The sequence below is a fragment of the Rhinopithecus roxellana genome, chromosome 9 (genome assembly GCF_007565055.1).
Source record: "Rhinopithecus roxellana isolate Shanxi Qingling chromosome 9, ASM756505v1, whole genome shotgun sequence".
In the NCBI taxonomy this organism is placed as follows: Eukaryota; Metazoa; Chordata; class Mammalia; order Primates; family Cercopithecidae; genus Rhinopithecus; species Rhinopithecus roxellana.
In genome coordinates, this window is record NC_044557.1 from 58233425 (window position 1) to 58252808 (window position 19384).

At 36.3% G+C, this 19384-nt stretch overlaps 1 protein-coding gene across 2 annotated transcripts in view; it reads right to left on the reverse strand.

The window, feature by feature from the left end:
* Nucleotides 1–563: 563 nt before the first annotated feature.
* Nucleotides 564–19384, reverse strand: part of RAD54B (RAD54 homolog B) — a 100673-nt gene continuing 81852 nt past the window's right edge. For both annotated transcript variants that reach the window (XM_010358616.2, XM_030937655.1), the window contains 5 exons: nucleotides 15054–15226; nucleotides 8105–8366; nucleotides 6528–6594; nucleotides 6142–6339; nucleotides 564–996 (listed from right to left, as the gene is read on the reverse strand). In XM_010358616.2, the coding sequence (XP_010356918.2) occupies nucleotides 779–996; nucleotides 6142–6339; nucleotides 6528–6594; nucleotides 8105–8366; nucleotides 15054–15226 (918 nt within the window). In that variant the 3' untranslated portion in view covers nucleotides 564–778. The remainder of the gene's footprint in view (nucleotides 997–6141; nucleotides 6340–6527; nucleotides 6595–8104; nucleotides 8367–15053; nucleotides 15227–19384) is intronic.

A 19384-nucleotide genomic window follows, 5' to 3' on the forward strand; every position in this document is an offset into this window, starting at 1 on the left:
GAGCCTCACTATGTTGCTCAGGCTAGTCTCAAACTATTGGTCTCAAGCAATCCTCCTGCCTCTACCTACTAAGTAACTAGGATTACAAACTGCAGCCACTGTGCACAGCTAAAAAACACTCTTTTCAATGTCAAAAATTACTCCAGATAACCCTTAAATGATGGTATTTGAACCTTTATGCAGTGCATAAGCATTATTTGGTGGACATGGCTTTATAAACTGCATGTCTGAGGTCCCAAACTAGGAACTAGTGCTCTAAAGTGTTCCCAAACCCTTCATCTCCCGCACTAACCTACTGACTTTTCTCACTCACACTGCCCTGCAGCAACTATTACATCCAACATCTTTAGCATTTGCAATCCTAGCCTCTCATTCTCTTTCTCCTTTGAGCTACATTTTAAACTTACCAAGTTTTTCAGTTGTTTCAAACATCTGTCTAATATTTCTAATCAGATTAGTTTTCCCAAAGACAGAGACTAAGTATTTTTACCTTTTTATATTCCTCATAACAATTTCTCAGTAAATACTTAATGAAAGTATATTAATCAAGGAATTATTAACAATTATACAATGATAGAAGCACATCTTTAATTTTTCATTTAAACATTTAATATTTACAAAAACTTAAACCACTAAATTTTGACTCTTGTATCAAAAGTGATATACTTTGCAACACACATGGTAATTTAAATAATTCTATTAATTTTCAAAAAGTACATTTAATTACCATACTAATTTTCAAAAGAAGAGCAATGGAATGTTATGAAGCAATCTTTCATTATGTGCCAGTAGCTTGAGTGGTTATATTCTGAAAAATGAATGACACATTTTCTGTTATTCTTTCAAGAAAAGGATCTGTAAGATTTAAATGATCTCGAGAAAAATGTTTCCATTGCTTCAGCTGGGACATAGAAAGAGGTTTCGAGGAGTTAGATTTCTGGTGATGCGGACCAAGTTGACAATCTCTAGAGACAACGAATTTTTCCAACGAATCACCTGCAATAAGTAAAACAATGAGAAAATCCTTAGGCAAGCCAATATCCTACTAAATACAGTACTTTTTTGTTTTATGATACTTCATTTATGTGATTTATTACATTTGATCACCATGGTTCAAGTAAAGACAAATTCATTCATTCTTTTTACAAACATTTATAAATTATTTACTATGTACTGATTTAAACAGTAAAGGTAAAATGATGAAGAAACACAGGCATGGTCTCTGACTTAAAGGACCTTACAGTCTAGTGGGAGTGATATACATTAAATAAATAATCATCCAAAAAAATGTATTACAAGTTCAACATCCCTTGCCTAAAACCTGTGGGGCCAGATATGTTTCCAAATTCAGAATATAATTCGAACAATCTGGGTCAGCATTCCATAATGAAACTCATTAACATTCTGTAGCAAGTCATAGTGTTACAAAATGAGTTAAATAAAAACTATTGATAAACTCACATCAATTTAGGTAAGGTTTTGCCACAAACAATTTTGTCACAAATTTATGAAGAAAAAAAAATCTTTTGAGCTTTCTAGATTTCACAATTGAAGATAAGGGACTGTGGAGCTGAATTACAAACAGAGGTAAGGGTATGAAGGAAAGATACAGAGAACTACCTTACATATGACAAGAGAAGCTGACTTGGTCTAGAAGGTGAGTGAAGGGCACCCTGAGGAAATATTCTATTAAGATCTGAAAGATGAGGAGGAAAGAACTAGATGGGGAAGAAAGATAAAGCATTCCATGATAAGCACATTAAAAAGCTATGAAAAGGAAGGGGCACTGGCATAGTCAAGCAATTGATAGGAGCCTATGCAATTAGAGCCTATAGAGTAAAAGCAAAGAATAATGCAAGAGAAGTTAAGTAATGCAAGATGATGCAAGTATTCAAGGGCTGGATTATGCAAAACATGAATGGCAGAGGCCAGCCGTTATTCACCAAATCCATTTCTCTTTCCTCCAGGGCACTTAGTCACATTTCCCAGCCTCCCTTACAGTTAGAAACTGCCACTGTGTCTGGCCTATGGAATGCAGCTATGTCACTTCCAGATCTGAACTATAAACATACTTCAAACTGAACAATTTTCTACTTTATCTCTTCTCTCATTGCTGGCTGGCAGATGCAGGGGAACCCAGCAGAGGACTCTAAGGTCCAAAGGGATGGAAGAGCTCCAAGTGGAAGAACCCTGGATCACAAATTTACCTTATGAAAGGCTGTCCACTAAATGCCCACAATGACCTGTTACACAAATTAGAAACATATTTCTATTGTGTTAGACCATTGTGCTTTTTTAGTTTCTTGTTACAGCATTTAGACTGCCCTAACTTACCAATTTAAAGATTTTAGTATCTATCCTAAGAGCAACAGGAAGCTATTGGAGGTTTTATTTTTTTAACCTTTTAATTATGGGAAATTTCAAATAAATATAATATATATATAGCATGTATCATTTCACTAATAACCATTTCATTCTACATTTCTAAAAGATAAACACTTCTTTGAAATTTTATCATACCTAAAAGAAAAGCCTCAAGTCATTCCTTAATATCATCAAATCCTTGTCAGTGTTCATAATCATTGAGGTTTTAAGAAAAGAGATGACAAGATTGCTTCAAAAATTAGAAGACAATAGAATAACACCTGCAAAGTACTGACCAAAAAAATCTCTGGCTAACTAAGAGCCAGTATTAGGCCCTTGTTAAAAATAAAAAATTAAAAGACAGTAGAAATAAATAAAAATACCTAAATAATTATAAATGCAAACAAATTAAATATTCTCACTAAAACAAAATATCAGACTGGACAAAAAATAAAATCCAGCTTTATGCTGTTGATAATAGATACCTAAAACATAAGAACATAGACAGATTTAAGGTAAACAGATGGGAAAAAATAGACCAGACAAATCCTAACAATAAGAAAGCTAGTTTAATATGTTAAGACAAAATAAAACAAAAGGCATTAGGGATAAGGCAATCACTACATAACAATAAAATAGAGAAACCATAATGAAAAACAAATTTCACAAGGAAGATATAAAATATATGAAGCAGAAAATGATACAATAACAACAGTTTTGTCTAATCCACCATCATAGTTTCATATTTTAATATATTTATTTGAATAATAGATATATCTAACAAAAAATTAGGTTGTTAATGTTTTAAATGGGCAAACAATATGAAGAGATGGTTCACATAAAGGAAGTATGGTTCTTAAACTTAGGAAAACGCTTAGCTTCATTCATAATAAGAGAATAGCGTATTAAAACTATACCAATATATTATTTTCTTACTATCAGATTGGCAAAAATACAAGCATTTGATAATCCACTAACCTGGCAAGGCTATGGGAAAATAGACATTCTAGTGTATTTCTGGGGGTGTGTAAATTGACACAACATCCAACAAAGGGCATTTTGGCAGTATCTATCAAAATTACAAATGTACATATTCTCTGACTCAGCAATACTAAAAATTTACCTTATAGGTATACTTGAAGATATTCAAAATGATACATGAATAAAATACACACCTATGGGAAATAACCTAATTGTACATCTGTGGATGATATGGTTTGGCTCTGTGTCCCCACCCAAATCTCATCTTGTAGCTCCCATAACTCCCACGTGTTGTGGGAGGGACCCGGTGGGAGATGACTGAGTCATGGGGGCAGGTCTTTCCTGTGCTGTTCTTGTGATAATGAATGGGTCTCACAAGATCTGATGGTTTTAAAAATGGGAGTTGCCCTGCACAAGCTCTCTTTTTGCCTGCCACCATCCACGTAAGATGTGACTTGCTCCTCCTTGCCTACTGCCATGATTGTGAGGCCTGCCCAGCTATGTGGAACTGTGAGTCCAATTAAACCTCTTTTTTTTGTAAACTTCCCAGTCTCAGGCATGTCTTTATCAGCAGTGTGAAAACAGACTAATATAGTGGGGGATAGATAAATTATGATATATCTATATACTGGAAGATTATATAGCTGAGAAAAAAAAGATTGAGGAAACTCTGTAACAATACGGAAAGATCTCAAGATACACTATTGAGTGAAAAAAGGTACAGAAATATACGTATAACATGCTATAATTTATTGGGAGGAAAACTGGGCAAGAATATATATGTAGAGTGGCTTATATATGCATACATATATATCTGGAAGGGTACACAAAAAAACTAACAGTGGTGGTTTCTTTTGATGTAGAAGGCTAAAAACTAGGGAGATAAGGGTAGAGTGGTAGGAAGAGTTTTCACCATGTACATTTTATATTTTTAAATAATTGAGTCATGTAAATGTATTACCAATTCAAAAGTTAAATTAGTCATTTTTGAAATCTATAAAAGAAAAAATGGATTATATAACAAAATCTGGCTAATATAACAGAATTCTGCACTAGACAATTGAGAGGATATACATGATTTCCATGCACAAAAGAAACATTTACAAAAAATGGCCACATACTAGACCATACCCCAAGTCTATAATTACCAAAGAATCCATATTATGGATTCTATTTCTGACTACAGAGCATTAGCAAGAATTTGGTAACAAAAACTAAAATACATTTTAAAGCATACTTTTAATAACTCATGAGTCAAAGAAGAAATCATAATGAAAAAACAAAATATTTAGAAATGAATAATGAAAGACTGTATATCAAAATTACGGGCAGCTTAGAGAAAAATGTATAGTCTTAAATATCCACTTCTTTGAAGAAAAGACTGAAAAATCATTAAACTAAGTATTAAACTTAAATATTAGAAAAAGAACATTAGAGTAAATACAAGGAAAAAGGAGAAAAGAAATTATTAAAACAGGAAAAAATTTAATAGGAAGGATAAAGTGTTAATACTTTTAATTACCAAAATGGTTCTGAAGAAAGAGAAAATCTGAAAACATTTCTCTGAAGTTTAAATTCTACCCACTAAAAAATAAAAATATATACATATTTTAGCTACTATAAATATTATATATTGTTATAATTATATATTGTGCATGCTTATATTTATTATATTTAGTTATTAGTTATATATTTATATATAAATATGATACATAACTAATAAATATAATGATATATAATTTATATGACAAATAACTAATAAACTAATAAGCTTCTATTGTACCTAAAATGAAATATTTACATAAAGAGACATTTACATAAAAAAGAAACATCTATATAAAATATATTTTATGTTTACATAAAATCTAAATTCTTCCATCTCAGTCTTATATAGTTTAACTTCTTCAACCTATCTTAATATAATTTATCAAGTAACTTCCAACTACTAGACATTGATTGCTCAAGTCCTACTCCTGATTTAGTTCCTTTTTGAATGGTGTCTATTCTGGAGAATAAATTTTCAGCTTTACTTAAGCAGCACTAGCAGTTACATGAAGTACTGAGAAGTATGGTGGCCCATGCTTCTGAGTGCCTCAGAAAATATGACCCCATTATGAATAAATTCTGTACAACATAAACAACAAGATTATTCTGTCAACTGTATTTTTTTTGTAGAAGAGAAATAGGGATTAAAACCATTTTTCTGGCTGGAAGCGGTGGCTCACACCTGTAATCCCAGCACTTTGAGAGGATGAGGTGGGCAGATCGCTGGACCCCAGGAGTTCAAGACCAGTGTGAGCAACATGAAGAAATCTTGTCTCTACAAAAAATACAAAAATTAGCCACGTGCGGTGGTGTACACCTGTAGTCCCAGCTACTCAGGAGACTGAAGCTGGAAGATTGCTTGAACCCAGGAGGCGGACGTTGCAGTGAGCCATGATTGCGCCACTGTACTCCAGCCTGGGTGACAGAGCAACAGAGTCAGACCTTGTCTCGAAAAAAAAAAAAAAAAAATTTTAACTCCAAAGCCATTACACCAGGATTTGAAAGATTTTCCTAAATAAGTTCAATTTTTTACAAGTGAGTCAGAAATAAAAAGCTAAAATTGAGATACTAAGATTCTACTGAATATTTTCACAATATCTCTATCTGGCAGCTGCCCTATGAGCTGCGAAAAAAATAAAACTAACATATGCAAATGGTAAATATTATAAAGTTATTCTTTAAATATTTTCAACTGCTAACGAGAAATAAATTAACTTTACTACATAGTTACAGAATTAAAATATAACTAACCTGTATGAACTTCTCCTGTACACTCACAGTCAAGCAGGTCATGAGTAACACAATCTGAACTTTCATGTAATGTGAACAAATTTTTAAGTTCTTCTACTGAAAACTGAATATGTTCAGATGTCTTGGTGAGGTCGACAACTGCCCCACAAAGACCTTGCTTACTGATCTGCCTTTGATAGATCTTTTCTTCTATTGTACCTAAAGAGAAAACATTCATCAGATTTCCTTCAGATCTTTATGTTCATTGTTTTTGTTGGGTAAAATGTTTATTAACATACTAGTTAACAAAATAACAATATATTCCTGACACTGAAGCACAGGCTAACAAAAAATAATTTTAATTATTCAAAGGGTATACATTTTTTGTCACACTGAAGGGTTGTTACCTGTGGTGAGGAGTCTGTAAATATGTACAGGATATTTCTGACCGTCTCTCCATACTCTAGACATTGCCTATAGAAAATAAGTGAGAATTCTGAGAGTACAGTAGAAACTGATGGCCCTTTCCACATATGCAATTTGCAGAAATACGTTTTAAATAAGGAATTCTGTATTTTACATATAGCTTCAAAAAACATCCCAGGTGTGCCAAGTATGCCCTACTTCATAGCTTTTTCTTAGCAGAAAGAAAGGGATGAGTGAACACTTACTATGGTACTATAAAATAACTACAGGGGTATCATGCAACAGTGAGAGAATATATCTTCATCAATGGGACAGTGAGTATGGACAGCAAGAATGGAAAGAACCAAGTGTAGCATGGGCTTGGTGGTTCATTCTCAGTCCAAATAGCTAAAGATTTGCCCCTGAAAAGTACCTAGGATACAAGTAATCAGCTAAGGCTCTAGGTGGATCCCTGTGGTTTGAAGATTTATCAATGATACTGTGCAATAAAGTGTTGATGTTCAAACTCTGCACATTTCAAATAAAAATCTGGCCTTCAACCAACTTCTAAGAGATCATCTCTAGGCCTTTGGAATATCCTGTCTGATATGAGTGTCTGTTTACCGGAAGCCTTGGGCCACACCAGATAGTTTATGCTAGCAATGTGATATGGTGGGGCCTTGGGCCATGTAGTTCGATTTCTGGAGGCTAAAGACTGATTAACTAAGGTCAGTCATGCAGGTGTTCCATGTCTACAGAACTAACCCCAAACAAAATTCTGGACACCAAGACTTGGGTGAACTTCCCTGGTTGACAATATTCTATATGCACTGACACTCACCAATGCTGACAGAATTAAGTGTTGTCCATAAAACTCCACTGGGAGATAACAACTGGAAGCTTGTGCCTGATCTCTCTTGGACTCTGCCCTGGACTCAGTATCTTTTCCTTACCGATTTGAGTATCCCTTACTATAACGTAACATAACTGTGAGTATAGCTGCTTTTCTCAGTTGAGTCCTTCTAGTGAATCATTAAACCTGAGGGTTGTCTTGGGATCCCCTAATGCACATACCAACTGAGGTGCAAACCTACAGGTAGAAAACTCAAGATACAAAAAGAAGGACTGTACTCTAAAGAAAACCAAAGGCTTCTCAAATATTTTCCTAAATACGTTACTTTTATACCCTCACTGTAGCCTGCATAAACACTAATCATAGCATCCTTAACACTTTATTGTCTTCACCTGATGGTCATGAACATCCTAAAGGCCCAACTCTGCAGTAAACTAGAACCTGGAGGCATACAGGTTTAGGTCTGAATCCTGCCTCTGCATCTTACAAGCTGTGAGATCTAGAATAAGCTTCCATATCTTCATCTTTAAATGGGACTACTAATATCCATCCTTGTAGGCTTGTTAGGAAGATTAAATAGATGGAAAGCACTTAGCAGAGTGCCTCATGCAAAATAAGGGCTCTTTATGCAGCGGTTATTATATATCATCATCATCTTTGTATCCTCAATAGGCATTGTATCCTCAGGCATTCAATAATATCTATTTAATGCATAAATATTCCTACCTGAATATCAGTGGCTGGATTCCAATCAATGTCATAGAGAATTAAGTGAGATCCTCCAATAAGGTTAAGTCCTACACCACCAGCTTTTGAACTTAACAAAAAAATAAAAACAGAAGAGTGTTGACTATTAAAGCCATCAACAATCTGCTGCCTTTGAGAGATTGGTGTTTGTCCATCAAGTCTTGTATAAGCATATCCATGACGCTTACATACTTCTTGTAAAATATTCAAGGTTTGTGTATAGTTGGATACCAACACCACCCTGTCAATCAAAAAGAAAAATTCTTTAGATAAATTTAAAGGCAGCATTAGATTTTCTTAGTTGAAAGAAAGTATCAAAATATTATCACTGACATTGAGAGAACATGCAACAATGACCTAGTACAATTAAAACACAGGTACTCCTACATATTCCATTTAAAGTCAGTATCTAAACTTCCAGTTTTAAGATAGTGTGGCAAAGACCTTTCTGCCTTCTTCATCTCTCTGAGGTTCACTCTAAAAACTGCAAGAGAATGAGCAAAATACAAAAATGAACAGAAACTAACTCTGAAGATATTTGAAAACAAAAAGCATAGTGAAGCAGTCACCTGCTTAGGAGTATACAGGTGATACCTAAATGCCCGAAGAGGGAGATTCCAGTAAGAAACAAATGAAAGTTCATTTGCACCACAGAATCTTGCCAAGGTACCTTAGAAGGAAGGAGTTTAGACTGGAACTATTAAAACATTGGTACATAGAACCCAGGCCCTGCTCCTATGTGATCAGTTGACTTTTCTTTCTCAAATAAAGTATTTATTATCTGGAGAAAATAAACCAAAGACACTTAGACCAGGGAACTGACTGTAGAAGGCAGGAGAGCCAATGTAGTGGCTTATGCCCGTAGCCCCTGATGCTCAGAAGGCTGAAACAGGAAGATCACTTGAATCCAAGAGTTTCAGTCCAGCCTGGACAATAGAGCAAGACCCTGTCTTTAACAACAACAACAACAACAACAACAAAATGTGTTAATGAAAGTCTAGATACTGAATAAGATCCCTCTACCCTTTTCCTGTCAACTACCAGAATACCAACAGCCAGGCACCCCACATGCCAGTCCAAAGAAGACATTATTAAAGGATTCATCTATGGAAATACTTAAATGATTCCACAGAAAAGATCCACAGATAGGGAGTCCCCAAATTAAAAAGCCAGCTTGCTGCCTGATTACCCAATGATGGTTATTAGTCAACGAGCCTTGCCTATCCATACAGTGTTCAATTAATGTTTTACTGCTTCACTGTTAACTGTGGACACCAAGGAACATCAGCTATTTGAAGTGAGCTTCAACATGAAAAGGAAAAATCAAAATAAACAAGAAACCTGAATTAAACAGAACAATGAAAAAAACAGAAGATAACTCTCTGAAAATAATTAATGTCCTCAAACAAGAGCTATCTATCATTCAATGGAAGAGGATGCAATTTTTCAAAAGGAACAATCAAGAATTAGAAAAATAGTTTAGAAATGTAAAATGATAGACAAAATAAAGTTTTAACACAAGAGCTTTAAGATAATAATATAAGAGTTTGCCAGGAAATACATTAAGAAGAAAAAGTGATTACCAGTAGGAGAGAAAAAAAGAATTAGAGAATCAACTCATGAGGTTCAGTATCTGACTGACAGGAATTCCAAAGAAAACACGAAATTATTTTAAGAGAGAGAAAGGATACTTCCCAGACATGGAGCCTTCAGATAAAAAGGACCTACTAAAAAGTTCCCAGCTCAATTAATAAAATGAAGACTCATATTAAGGCATATCAAGATTATAACTCAAAGTATGAAGAATGAATAAAAGTTGCTCAATGTTTGATGAAGAAAAATAGGTCATATGCAAAAGAATCGAAATTTGAAAATCATCAGACTTCTCAAAAGCAACTCTAGAAACTAGAAGACAACATGTAAAGCAATGTCTTCAAAATTCTAAGGGAATACTATTTTGATCTAGAAGTTTATGACAAGGGAAGTTGTCAGTCAAGTGCTAGGGTAGAATAAAGAGAGTTTCAGATGTGCAAGAAGTCAAAAAGATTAATCTTCCATCTTTCTTTCTTAGGAAACTACTGTGAGATGTGCTCCAGCAAAATGTGAAATTCAGAAAACAGAAAACCAACACAGAAGAGGAAAAAAGTGAATTTATAAGTTAATATGATTTGGCTCTGTGTCTCCACCCAAATCTCATCTTGAATTATAATCTCCATAATCCCCATGAGTTCAGCGAGGGACCAGGTGGGAGGTGACTAAATCATGGGGGCAGTTTCCCCCATGCTGTTCTCGTGATAGCAAGTGAGTTCTCACGAGAGCTGATGGTTTTATAAGGCAGTTTTCCCTGCTCTTGCTAGCTCTCTCTTTCCTGCCAGTCTGTGACGAAGGTCTTCGCTTTCCCTTTGCCTTCTGCCGTGATTATTAAGTTTCGTGAGGCCTCCCTAGCCATGTGGAACTGTGAGTCAATTAAACCTCTTTCCTTTATAAATTACCCAGTCTCAGGTATTTCTTTATAGCAGTGTGAAAACAGACTAATGCATAGGTGCTGGCTTTTTAAAAGTCCCAGGATGCCGGGCGTGGTGGCTCACACCTGTAATCCCAGCACTTTGGGAGGCTGAGGTGGGTGGATCACCTGAGGTCAGGAGTTTGAGACCAGCCTGGGCAACAGACACCAGCCTGGGCAACCATCTCTACTAAAAATAAAAAAATTAGCCAGGTGTGGTGGCATCTGCCTGTAATCCCAACTATTTGGGAGGCTGAAGCACGAGAATCACTTGAACCCAGGAAGCAGAGGTTGGAGTAAGCCAAGATCACACCACTGCACTCCAAGGTCAGGAGACCATCCTGGCTAACATGGTGAAATCCCGTCTCAACTAAAAATACAAAAAATTAGCCAGGTGTGGTGGCAGGTGCCTGTAGTCCCAGCTACTCAGGAGGCTGAGGCAGGAGAATGGCATGAACCCGAAGGAGGAGCTTGCATTGAGCTGACATCACACCACTGCACTACAGCCTGGGCAACAGAGCAAGACTCCATCTCAAATAAATAAATAAGTCCCAGGATGACAGCTGTGTAGCAAGATTAGAGATCAGTTCAAATTGTAGCAGGAAGACAGAGGACTTACAGAGGAAAGACAAAGAAAATACAGAGACACCTAGAGACCACAATGGTACCCCGTTATCTGCAGATCTGCTTTCCACTGTTTCAGTTACCTGCAGTCAACCTTGGTTCAAAAATATTACACACAGTAAGGTATTTTGAGAGAAAGAGAGAATGCACATTCACATAACTTTCACTGCAGTATACTGCTATGATTGTTCTATTTTATTACTAGTTATTGTTGTTAATCTCTTACTGTGCCTAATTTATAATTTTATCACTGGTATGTATGTACATGAAAAAACAATCCATATAGGACTTGGTAGTATCTGTGGTTTCAGGCATGCATTCCAGGTCTTGGAATGTATTCCCGAGGATAAGATAGGGATTCCAGAGGATAAGATGGGGATTCCCAAGGATAAGATGGCCAAAAAGCACATTAAAAGACGCTCAATATCACTAATCATTAGAGAAATGCAAATCAAAACAATAATGATATACCACCTCCCACCCACTAGGATGACTATTATCAAAAAAAATAGAAAGTAACAAAGATGGTAAGGAGATAGAGAAATTTGAACCCTGTGCACTGTTAGTGGAAATGAAAATGGTGCAGTCCACTATGAAAAACAGTATGGCAGTACTTCCAAATATTAAAAATAGAATTACCATATGACCCAACAATTCCACTTCTGGATTTATACCCAAAAGAATTTAAAGCAGGATTTTGAAAAGTTATTTGTACACCCATGTTCACAGCAACATTATTCACAACAGCCAAAAAGTGGAAGCAACCCAAGTGTTCATCAATAGATGAATGGATGAACAAAAGGTGGTATATACACACAATGGGATATTGTTTAGCCTTAAAAAGGAAATTCTGACACATGCTACAACATGGATACACCTGGAGGACATTATATTAAGTGAAATTGGTCAGTAACATAAAGAAAAAAAAACTATATGAATCCACTTACATGAGGTCTCTAGAACAGTCAGTCAGAGAGTAGAAGGGTAGTTCAGGTGTTAAGGGAGGGGAAAGTAAGGAGTTGGTATTTAACAGATATAGCATTTCAGTTTTGTTTGCAAGATGCAAAGAGTTCTGAACATTGGTTGCACCAGAATGTGAATGTACTTAACACTACAGAATTATACACACAAAAATGGTTAAGATGGTAAGTCTATGTTATGTCTATTTTACCACAATTTTTTTTAAAGAAAGGGCCATCTCTTCAGATAATGTGAAGCAACAGAACAAAGACCCAGCCTATGCCACTTACAAAAGTGTAGCTTCTCCTCCAATGAAACATGGTAGGATTTAAGTTTCTTAGGGACCCACAAGGACCATCAATGACCATCACACCTATAATCCCAACACTTTGGGAGGCCGAGGTAGGCAGATTGCTTGAGTTCAGGAATTAAGAGACCAGCCTGGGCAACATGGTGAAACCCCATCTCTACAAAAATACAAAAATTAGCAGGGAGTGATAGCACATTCCTGTAATCCCAGCTATTTGGGAAGCTGAGGTGGGAGGATCGCTTGGGCCTGGGAGGCCAAGACTGCAGTGGGCCAAGATCGCACCACTGCACTCCAGCCTGTGCCCCAGAGTGAGACTCTGTCTCAAGATAAAGAGAAAATACCACCCCAACTTCAATCCCCAAATATTATTTTTATTTTTCTTAACCATTATATTTTTCTTCATTCCTTTCTTCCTTCTTGCCACAAGAGGGAACTTTCCCCTATGACATCTTCAAAGATACATTCTCACACCTATATTCAAACTGTATCTCTTCTCATTTCCTCTAAAACTCTTTTCACTCATTATCCTTTGTCCAATAACAACCAACTATCCCGCCCACCCTTCAGAGAAGAGAAAAAAAAAAATCCAGTTAAAAAAATAATAATAAGATATAAATAGAAGCTGAAGTGAAAGTTTGTACTCTTAAACTGGGTCACAATCTGCATATATACATCTCACATGTCCTTTTGCACATATCAAATATTATCTAATAAAACGTGAGAAGGGCTCCATTAGAGGTAGGTACAGCATGCTATGAGAGTACAGAGGAGGGGAATCTAAATCTGAGACAGGAGAAAGCATGTGAGCTGAGTCTTGTTGTTGTTGTTGTTGTTGTTGTTGTTGTGTAGAAAAGGGGTCTCACTGTGTCACCCAGGCTGGCCTCCAATGCCCGGCCTTGAGCAATCCTCCCACGTTAGCCTCCCAAAGTGCTGGGATTATAGGTATAAGCAATCGCACTTGGTCTGTTGAGCTGAGTCTTAAAAAGGAGAAAAAGTTGGCCAGAAGAATGAGAAGCAGAGGTAAGCCAGACACAGAAACCTGTAACATGTAAGAGCAGAGCAGAAGTGGGCAAACTCACAGGTTCTGCAGGGGGTTTGGTATGACTGGACCACATGGTATGTGTGAAGGAGTGATGAGAGATGAGGCTGGAAAAGGAGGCATTAACCATATCATGAAGAGTCTTGCCTAATGTGCTAAAGAATTTAGAAATTTCTGGAAGACAAGTGGGAGTCTTCAAATGATCTTTTAAGAAAAGGAGTGACATGTTTATATTTATATTTTAGAAATATAATTCAGGGCAATGTTGAGTATGTCAGGGGGCTGAGAGTAAGAGGAAGTAGCTTATAAGAGACTATCGTAACCCAAATCAGTAATTTTAAGAATCAAAACAAAAATCTTGGTACCAGAAAAATGAGGATGGATTCTTTAAATTAAAAAATAAAATCAGGCCAGGCGCGGTGGCTCAAGCCTGTAATCCCAGCACTTTGGGAGGCCGAGATGGGCAGATCACGAGGTCAGGAGATCGAAACCATCCTGGCTAACACTGTGAAACCCCGTCTCTACTAAAAAAATACAAAAAACTAGCCGGGCGAGGTGGTGGGCACCTGTAGTCCCAGCTACTCGGGAGGCTGAGGCAGGAGAATGGCATGAACCCGGGAGGCGGAGCTTGCAGTGAGCTGAGATCTGGCCACTGCACTCCAGCCTGGGTGACAGAGCGAGACTCCGTCTCAAAAATAAATAAATAAATAAAATAAAATAAAATAAAATCAACAGAATTTAGTGACTGACATTGTGGGATAAATGAAGAAGAAAAGTGAGTTTATAATAATTTCCAGGGTTTTTGCTTGCATTATGATACCAAGGAACAATGGGACAAGATCAGGCTTGCAATAACGATGGTTTTGTCACATGGTTTTGGACATCGGAAGTGTGAAGTACTATAGGACATCAAGATAGATTTAGATGTCCATTCAACACTTAAAAATAAAGATGTAGAAATTAGAAGAGGACTGAAGTGATATAAATTTCCTTCAATATTATATGCGTTTGGTATACAAGAAGATATAAAATATATAGTCATTCTAAAAAAAATACATACACACACACACACACACACACACAGGACCACATGGTATGGTCATGTGTATGTGTGTGTGCAATAGTTGAAAGTACAGGGAGTAGAGCACTCAGGAAATATGTTAAGAGTGAGAAAGTTAAAGAGAAAATCCTAAGGTGTATCAATATTTAAGAAACAGTAAAAGAAGAAAGGATTCTGAAGAAAATTGAGAAACAAGCGTTATATATCGGAAAATATCACTAGGTTTTTAAACTACATATGTTTAGTTTTTCTTAAAACTTATAAACACATTGTTAATTACAAGTTTACAAAATACTGGAAGCTAACCATATTCCCAAAGAAGAAAACAACTTATTTTTTATGTTTTCTTATTTTAAAAGGGAAGTAGGAAGTAAAGACATAGTGCAAACTAAAACTCTATGAGCACTTATAAGTTTGTTAAATTGATCTTACTTTTCAGTAGGTCGAAGTTCGTGGATAACCGCTAAGAGCTTGGACAGCACCTGTAGTTTTCCTGACTCCTTTTCAGTAAACAGGAGAGGGTTGTAGTCAGCAGGAAACACACTTAGCAAGCCTTTGTATAGACTCTTTTCTTCATTTTTATCACAAGTTGAGCATTCTTTTTCCTATTCAAAATGATGATGGTTAATGCTGGCTCATGTTTGTTTTTTTAATTAGGAGGGGAAAATGCTAAAATTCTAGAGGGAAAAAGGTGAAGATTAACAGCTATCTGAAAAGTCCAAGAAACTGTTAGGAAATCTTTATAGGTCATGATTTGATCATTTTTGAAAAAAGTAACATGCATTCTACTGAGTTAGTTACAGAGCAGTTCTAACGCAGTCTCATGGTGCCTGCTACCTTCACCCTGCAAGTGTAGTATTAATATTTCCCACATGTAACTACAGGAAGTAGAAGCAGACGAAGAAAGGAGAGGGAAATAAAGGGCAAATGGTGATACAAAATCCATTCTCTCCAAAACGCTAACATTTTGCATCTTTGATAAATCTTTTTCTCTTTTCCTCTCTCTCCTTCCCTCCTTATTAGTATTCTCTCCTGAATTGTGGGCTTCATACAACACCTTTATATCCAAAAACAAGCACAATTGTTTACTTAATCTTACCAGTTTCTTCTGTAAGAAGGAAGAAGTTCACCAATAAATTAACAGAGAAATTTATTCTTACTTATAACAATACTTTTTGTTGATTTCACCAGTAGTTGTAGAATAAATTTATTCCAAGGTGATTATCAGCACCTCTGAAATTCCCCCTCCAAAACTGCCTAGCTGATATGTGAACATATAACTAGAGATCAGAGATATTAATGACTATATCAGTTTTTTGGTTACATTCCTAGGATTGGCAGGTCTCTTAACTCTTTCCCATATTTACCAGATTTATCACTGTTTCTGAAACTTTGTTCAACCTATACCCCTTGTCTGGAATACTTTTCATTTCGCTGCTCAATTATCCCAGTCCTATAAATTGCTGCTCAATTATCCCAATCCTATAAATCCTAAATAAAGACCCAGTGCAAATTCTACCTGATTATTCATAGCCTTTGTTTGCACTGAGTTTTAACCTTTAAGGTTACACAGTACACTTCAGCTTTGACCTTATCTAATTGAGCAGTTAATGATATGCAGTTGACCCTTGAACACATGGGTTTGAACTACGCAAGTCTACTTATATGCAGATTTTCTCCCATCTCTGCTACCACCCCGAGACAGCAAGGCCAACCCCTCTTCTGCCTCCTCTCCTCTTAGCCTACTCAATGTGAAGAGCTTTGTGAGGTTCTACTTCCACTCATTGAATAATATATTGTCTCTTCTTCATGATTTTCTTAATAACATTTTCTTTTTATAGTTTACTTTAGTGTAAAATTACAGTATATAATATACAAAATATGTGTGAACTGACTTTATGTTACTGGTAAGGCTTGTGGTCAACAGTAGGCTATTCGTAGTTCAGTTTTGGGGGAGTCAAAAGTCATACAAGTTATAAAGGGATTTTCAACAGTGCACGCAGGGGTCAGCACCCCTAACCCCAGGGTTGTTCAAGATCGAATGACTTTTTTATACTTCACAAATGTTTTCCTGTGTGTTGTACCCCCTCTTTAGCAATACTAGAAACACCTTAAGGGCAGTGAATCCTATGTGAAACGTATAAAAACGCTGGGCACAGAGTACTAATTTTAATTTGGCTTACTGTCAAAATACAGCAATATTTAGGTGTAGTCATTTGATTAAAAATACTAGGAACTTTAAAATATTTCTATCACTGGGACATAGGAGGAGAAAGAAGTAGTTGCTGGTTGCTTTAGGTTAGCTCTGCCTACAACTTGGAAAGATCATCAAAGGACCACAGGCCCAGGGTCTAGTATACAGTTTTTCATCTTCAGAAACTTGAATATGCTTAAGCTGTAGGGAAATTATTCATATTAACCAAATTAAGAGACTGAGTAAGTCAGAAAGAAAATTTATTGACCTATGAGACCTGCCTATTTAGACCAATTAGTCTATGCACATGCATTCTGTCCTATGAAAAAATGTCCCCAGGGAAAGTCAAATCCTAACAGAAGGTGCCTGGTGAATATAAAATCAGAGTACAGGAAGATGGGTGATCTTTTTTTCTTTTTTTTTTAAAGAGACAGGGCCTCACAGTGTTGCCCAGACTGGTCTCGAACTCTTGGCCTCAAGTGCATCCTTCCGCCTCAGCCTCTCAAAGTGCTGGGATTATAGGCGTGAGCCACTGCCCTGGCCAAGATGGGCGATCTTAATGCACAAGTTCTTAACAAAGAACACGTATTAGAATGATTTGAGAAGGCTTTTTTTTTAATGCTCATGCCTGGGTCCTACTCTCAAACAAAACTCTGAATTAATCCATATGTGTTGAGGCCTGGACTAATGTAATTGTAAGAGCTTCCCAGGATATTATAATACGTACCACTAACTAATAATTGACTGATAGATAATATCTTTATACTGTGACAGCCTGATGCAGCATCTCCATCATAGAGATTTACCAGTTCGACTTCTCATATCAAGCTAATCAGGACACTGTCTCTTCTGACTCCATGTAACCCAATACACTTCAGTTATGAGTTATGATATTGTTACTGGTTACGTTCCACTCACATTTCCTAAAGAAAGACCTAACATCTTAATTGAACTTGGGAAACAATCTAGTTTCAATAGAAACACTTACAAGCCATTGCTTAAAGGTTACTTATACATGTAGAAGGCTCATTTCTGCCCTTTTATATCAATCCTTATTTCCTAAGAAGTTAGAGAAAAGGCTTTTCTGAATAAATGTCAGACTATAAATTATGTACCCTATTTGAAGTATCCTATGCCTATTATTAGTGACTGCATGGCAATAATGGAGAAACACTCAGAGCCCCCTGCTGCTTTCTTCAAGAATGTACAAACATATTCTAAATTAACTGGTATATTCTGAGCCATTATAAGGTCTTTCTTTTAATGAAGAAATTTTTGGCTATTTTTACTGGGCTTCATGCCCAAAGCGTTTAATTTTTATCACTGTATATAGAATTAGTTTTTTTTTAAGTGGCGGCTGGGCGCAGTGGCTCACACCTGTAATCCCAGCACTTTGGGAGGCTGAGGTGGGAGGATCACTTGAGCTCAGGAGTTCAAGACCAGCCTGGGCAATATAGTGAGACCCCATCTCTATTTTTTTTAATAACTTCTTTTTAAAAAATAAATTAAAAAGGCCGGGTGCAGTGGTTCACGCCTGTAATCCCAGTACTTTGGGAGGCCGAGGTAGGCGGATCACCTGAGGTCAGGAGTTCGAGACCAGCCTGGCCAACATGGTGAAACCCCGTCTCCACCAAAAATACAAAACTTAGACAGGCGTGGTGGCAGGCGCCGGTAATCCCAGCTACTTGGGAGGTTGAGGCAGGAGAATCACTTGAATGCGGGAGGTGGAGGTTGCAGTGAGCTGAGATCGCGCCATTGCACTCTAGCCTGGGGGACAAGAACAAGACTTCATCTCGATAAATAAATAAATAGCATCAAGTTTCTCTAGAATAAGATTATATATATCTATCTCTGAGCCCCTATTTCCCCACCAAAAAAATGGGGATGGTAATAATATTACTTATTCCATAGAGTTTTGTAAATAATAAATAAAATAACACGAATAGAAGTACTTAGTGATTGGTACCAGTTGACCATCCTTTATCCAAAATACTTGGGAACAGAAGTGGTTCAGATTTCAGATTTTTTCAGATTTTGGAATATTTGCATATATATATCTTGGGCATGGGACACAAGTCTAAACATGAAATTCATTTATATTTCATATATACCTTATACACATACTCTGAGGGTAATTTTATACAGTATTTTTAATAACTTTGTATATGACACAAATTCTGTGCACACTGAACATCAGAAAGCAAAGATATCAGGTATGGAATTGCCCACCTGTGATGTCATGTTGGCACTCAAAAAGTTTTGAATTTTGGAGCACTTTGAGTTTCTAATTTCCAGATTAGGAAGGCTCAATCTGTGTATAATGAGTGCTTAATAACTGTTAGCTAATATTATTAATATCAAAATGTGATTTTTCTATGGTTTGAGCTTAAGATGATTTTTATTTTCTTCGTGATTTTCTGAATTTTCTAAATTTTATGCAACAATCATGTATCACGTTCAAAATGAGGGAAAAAAAATTATTTTTAATGGCAAATTTTGTATTTGTTAGCACCAAACAAACAAAACTGGCAGACTATATTAACATAAATAGGAAGGGAGACCATGGCCA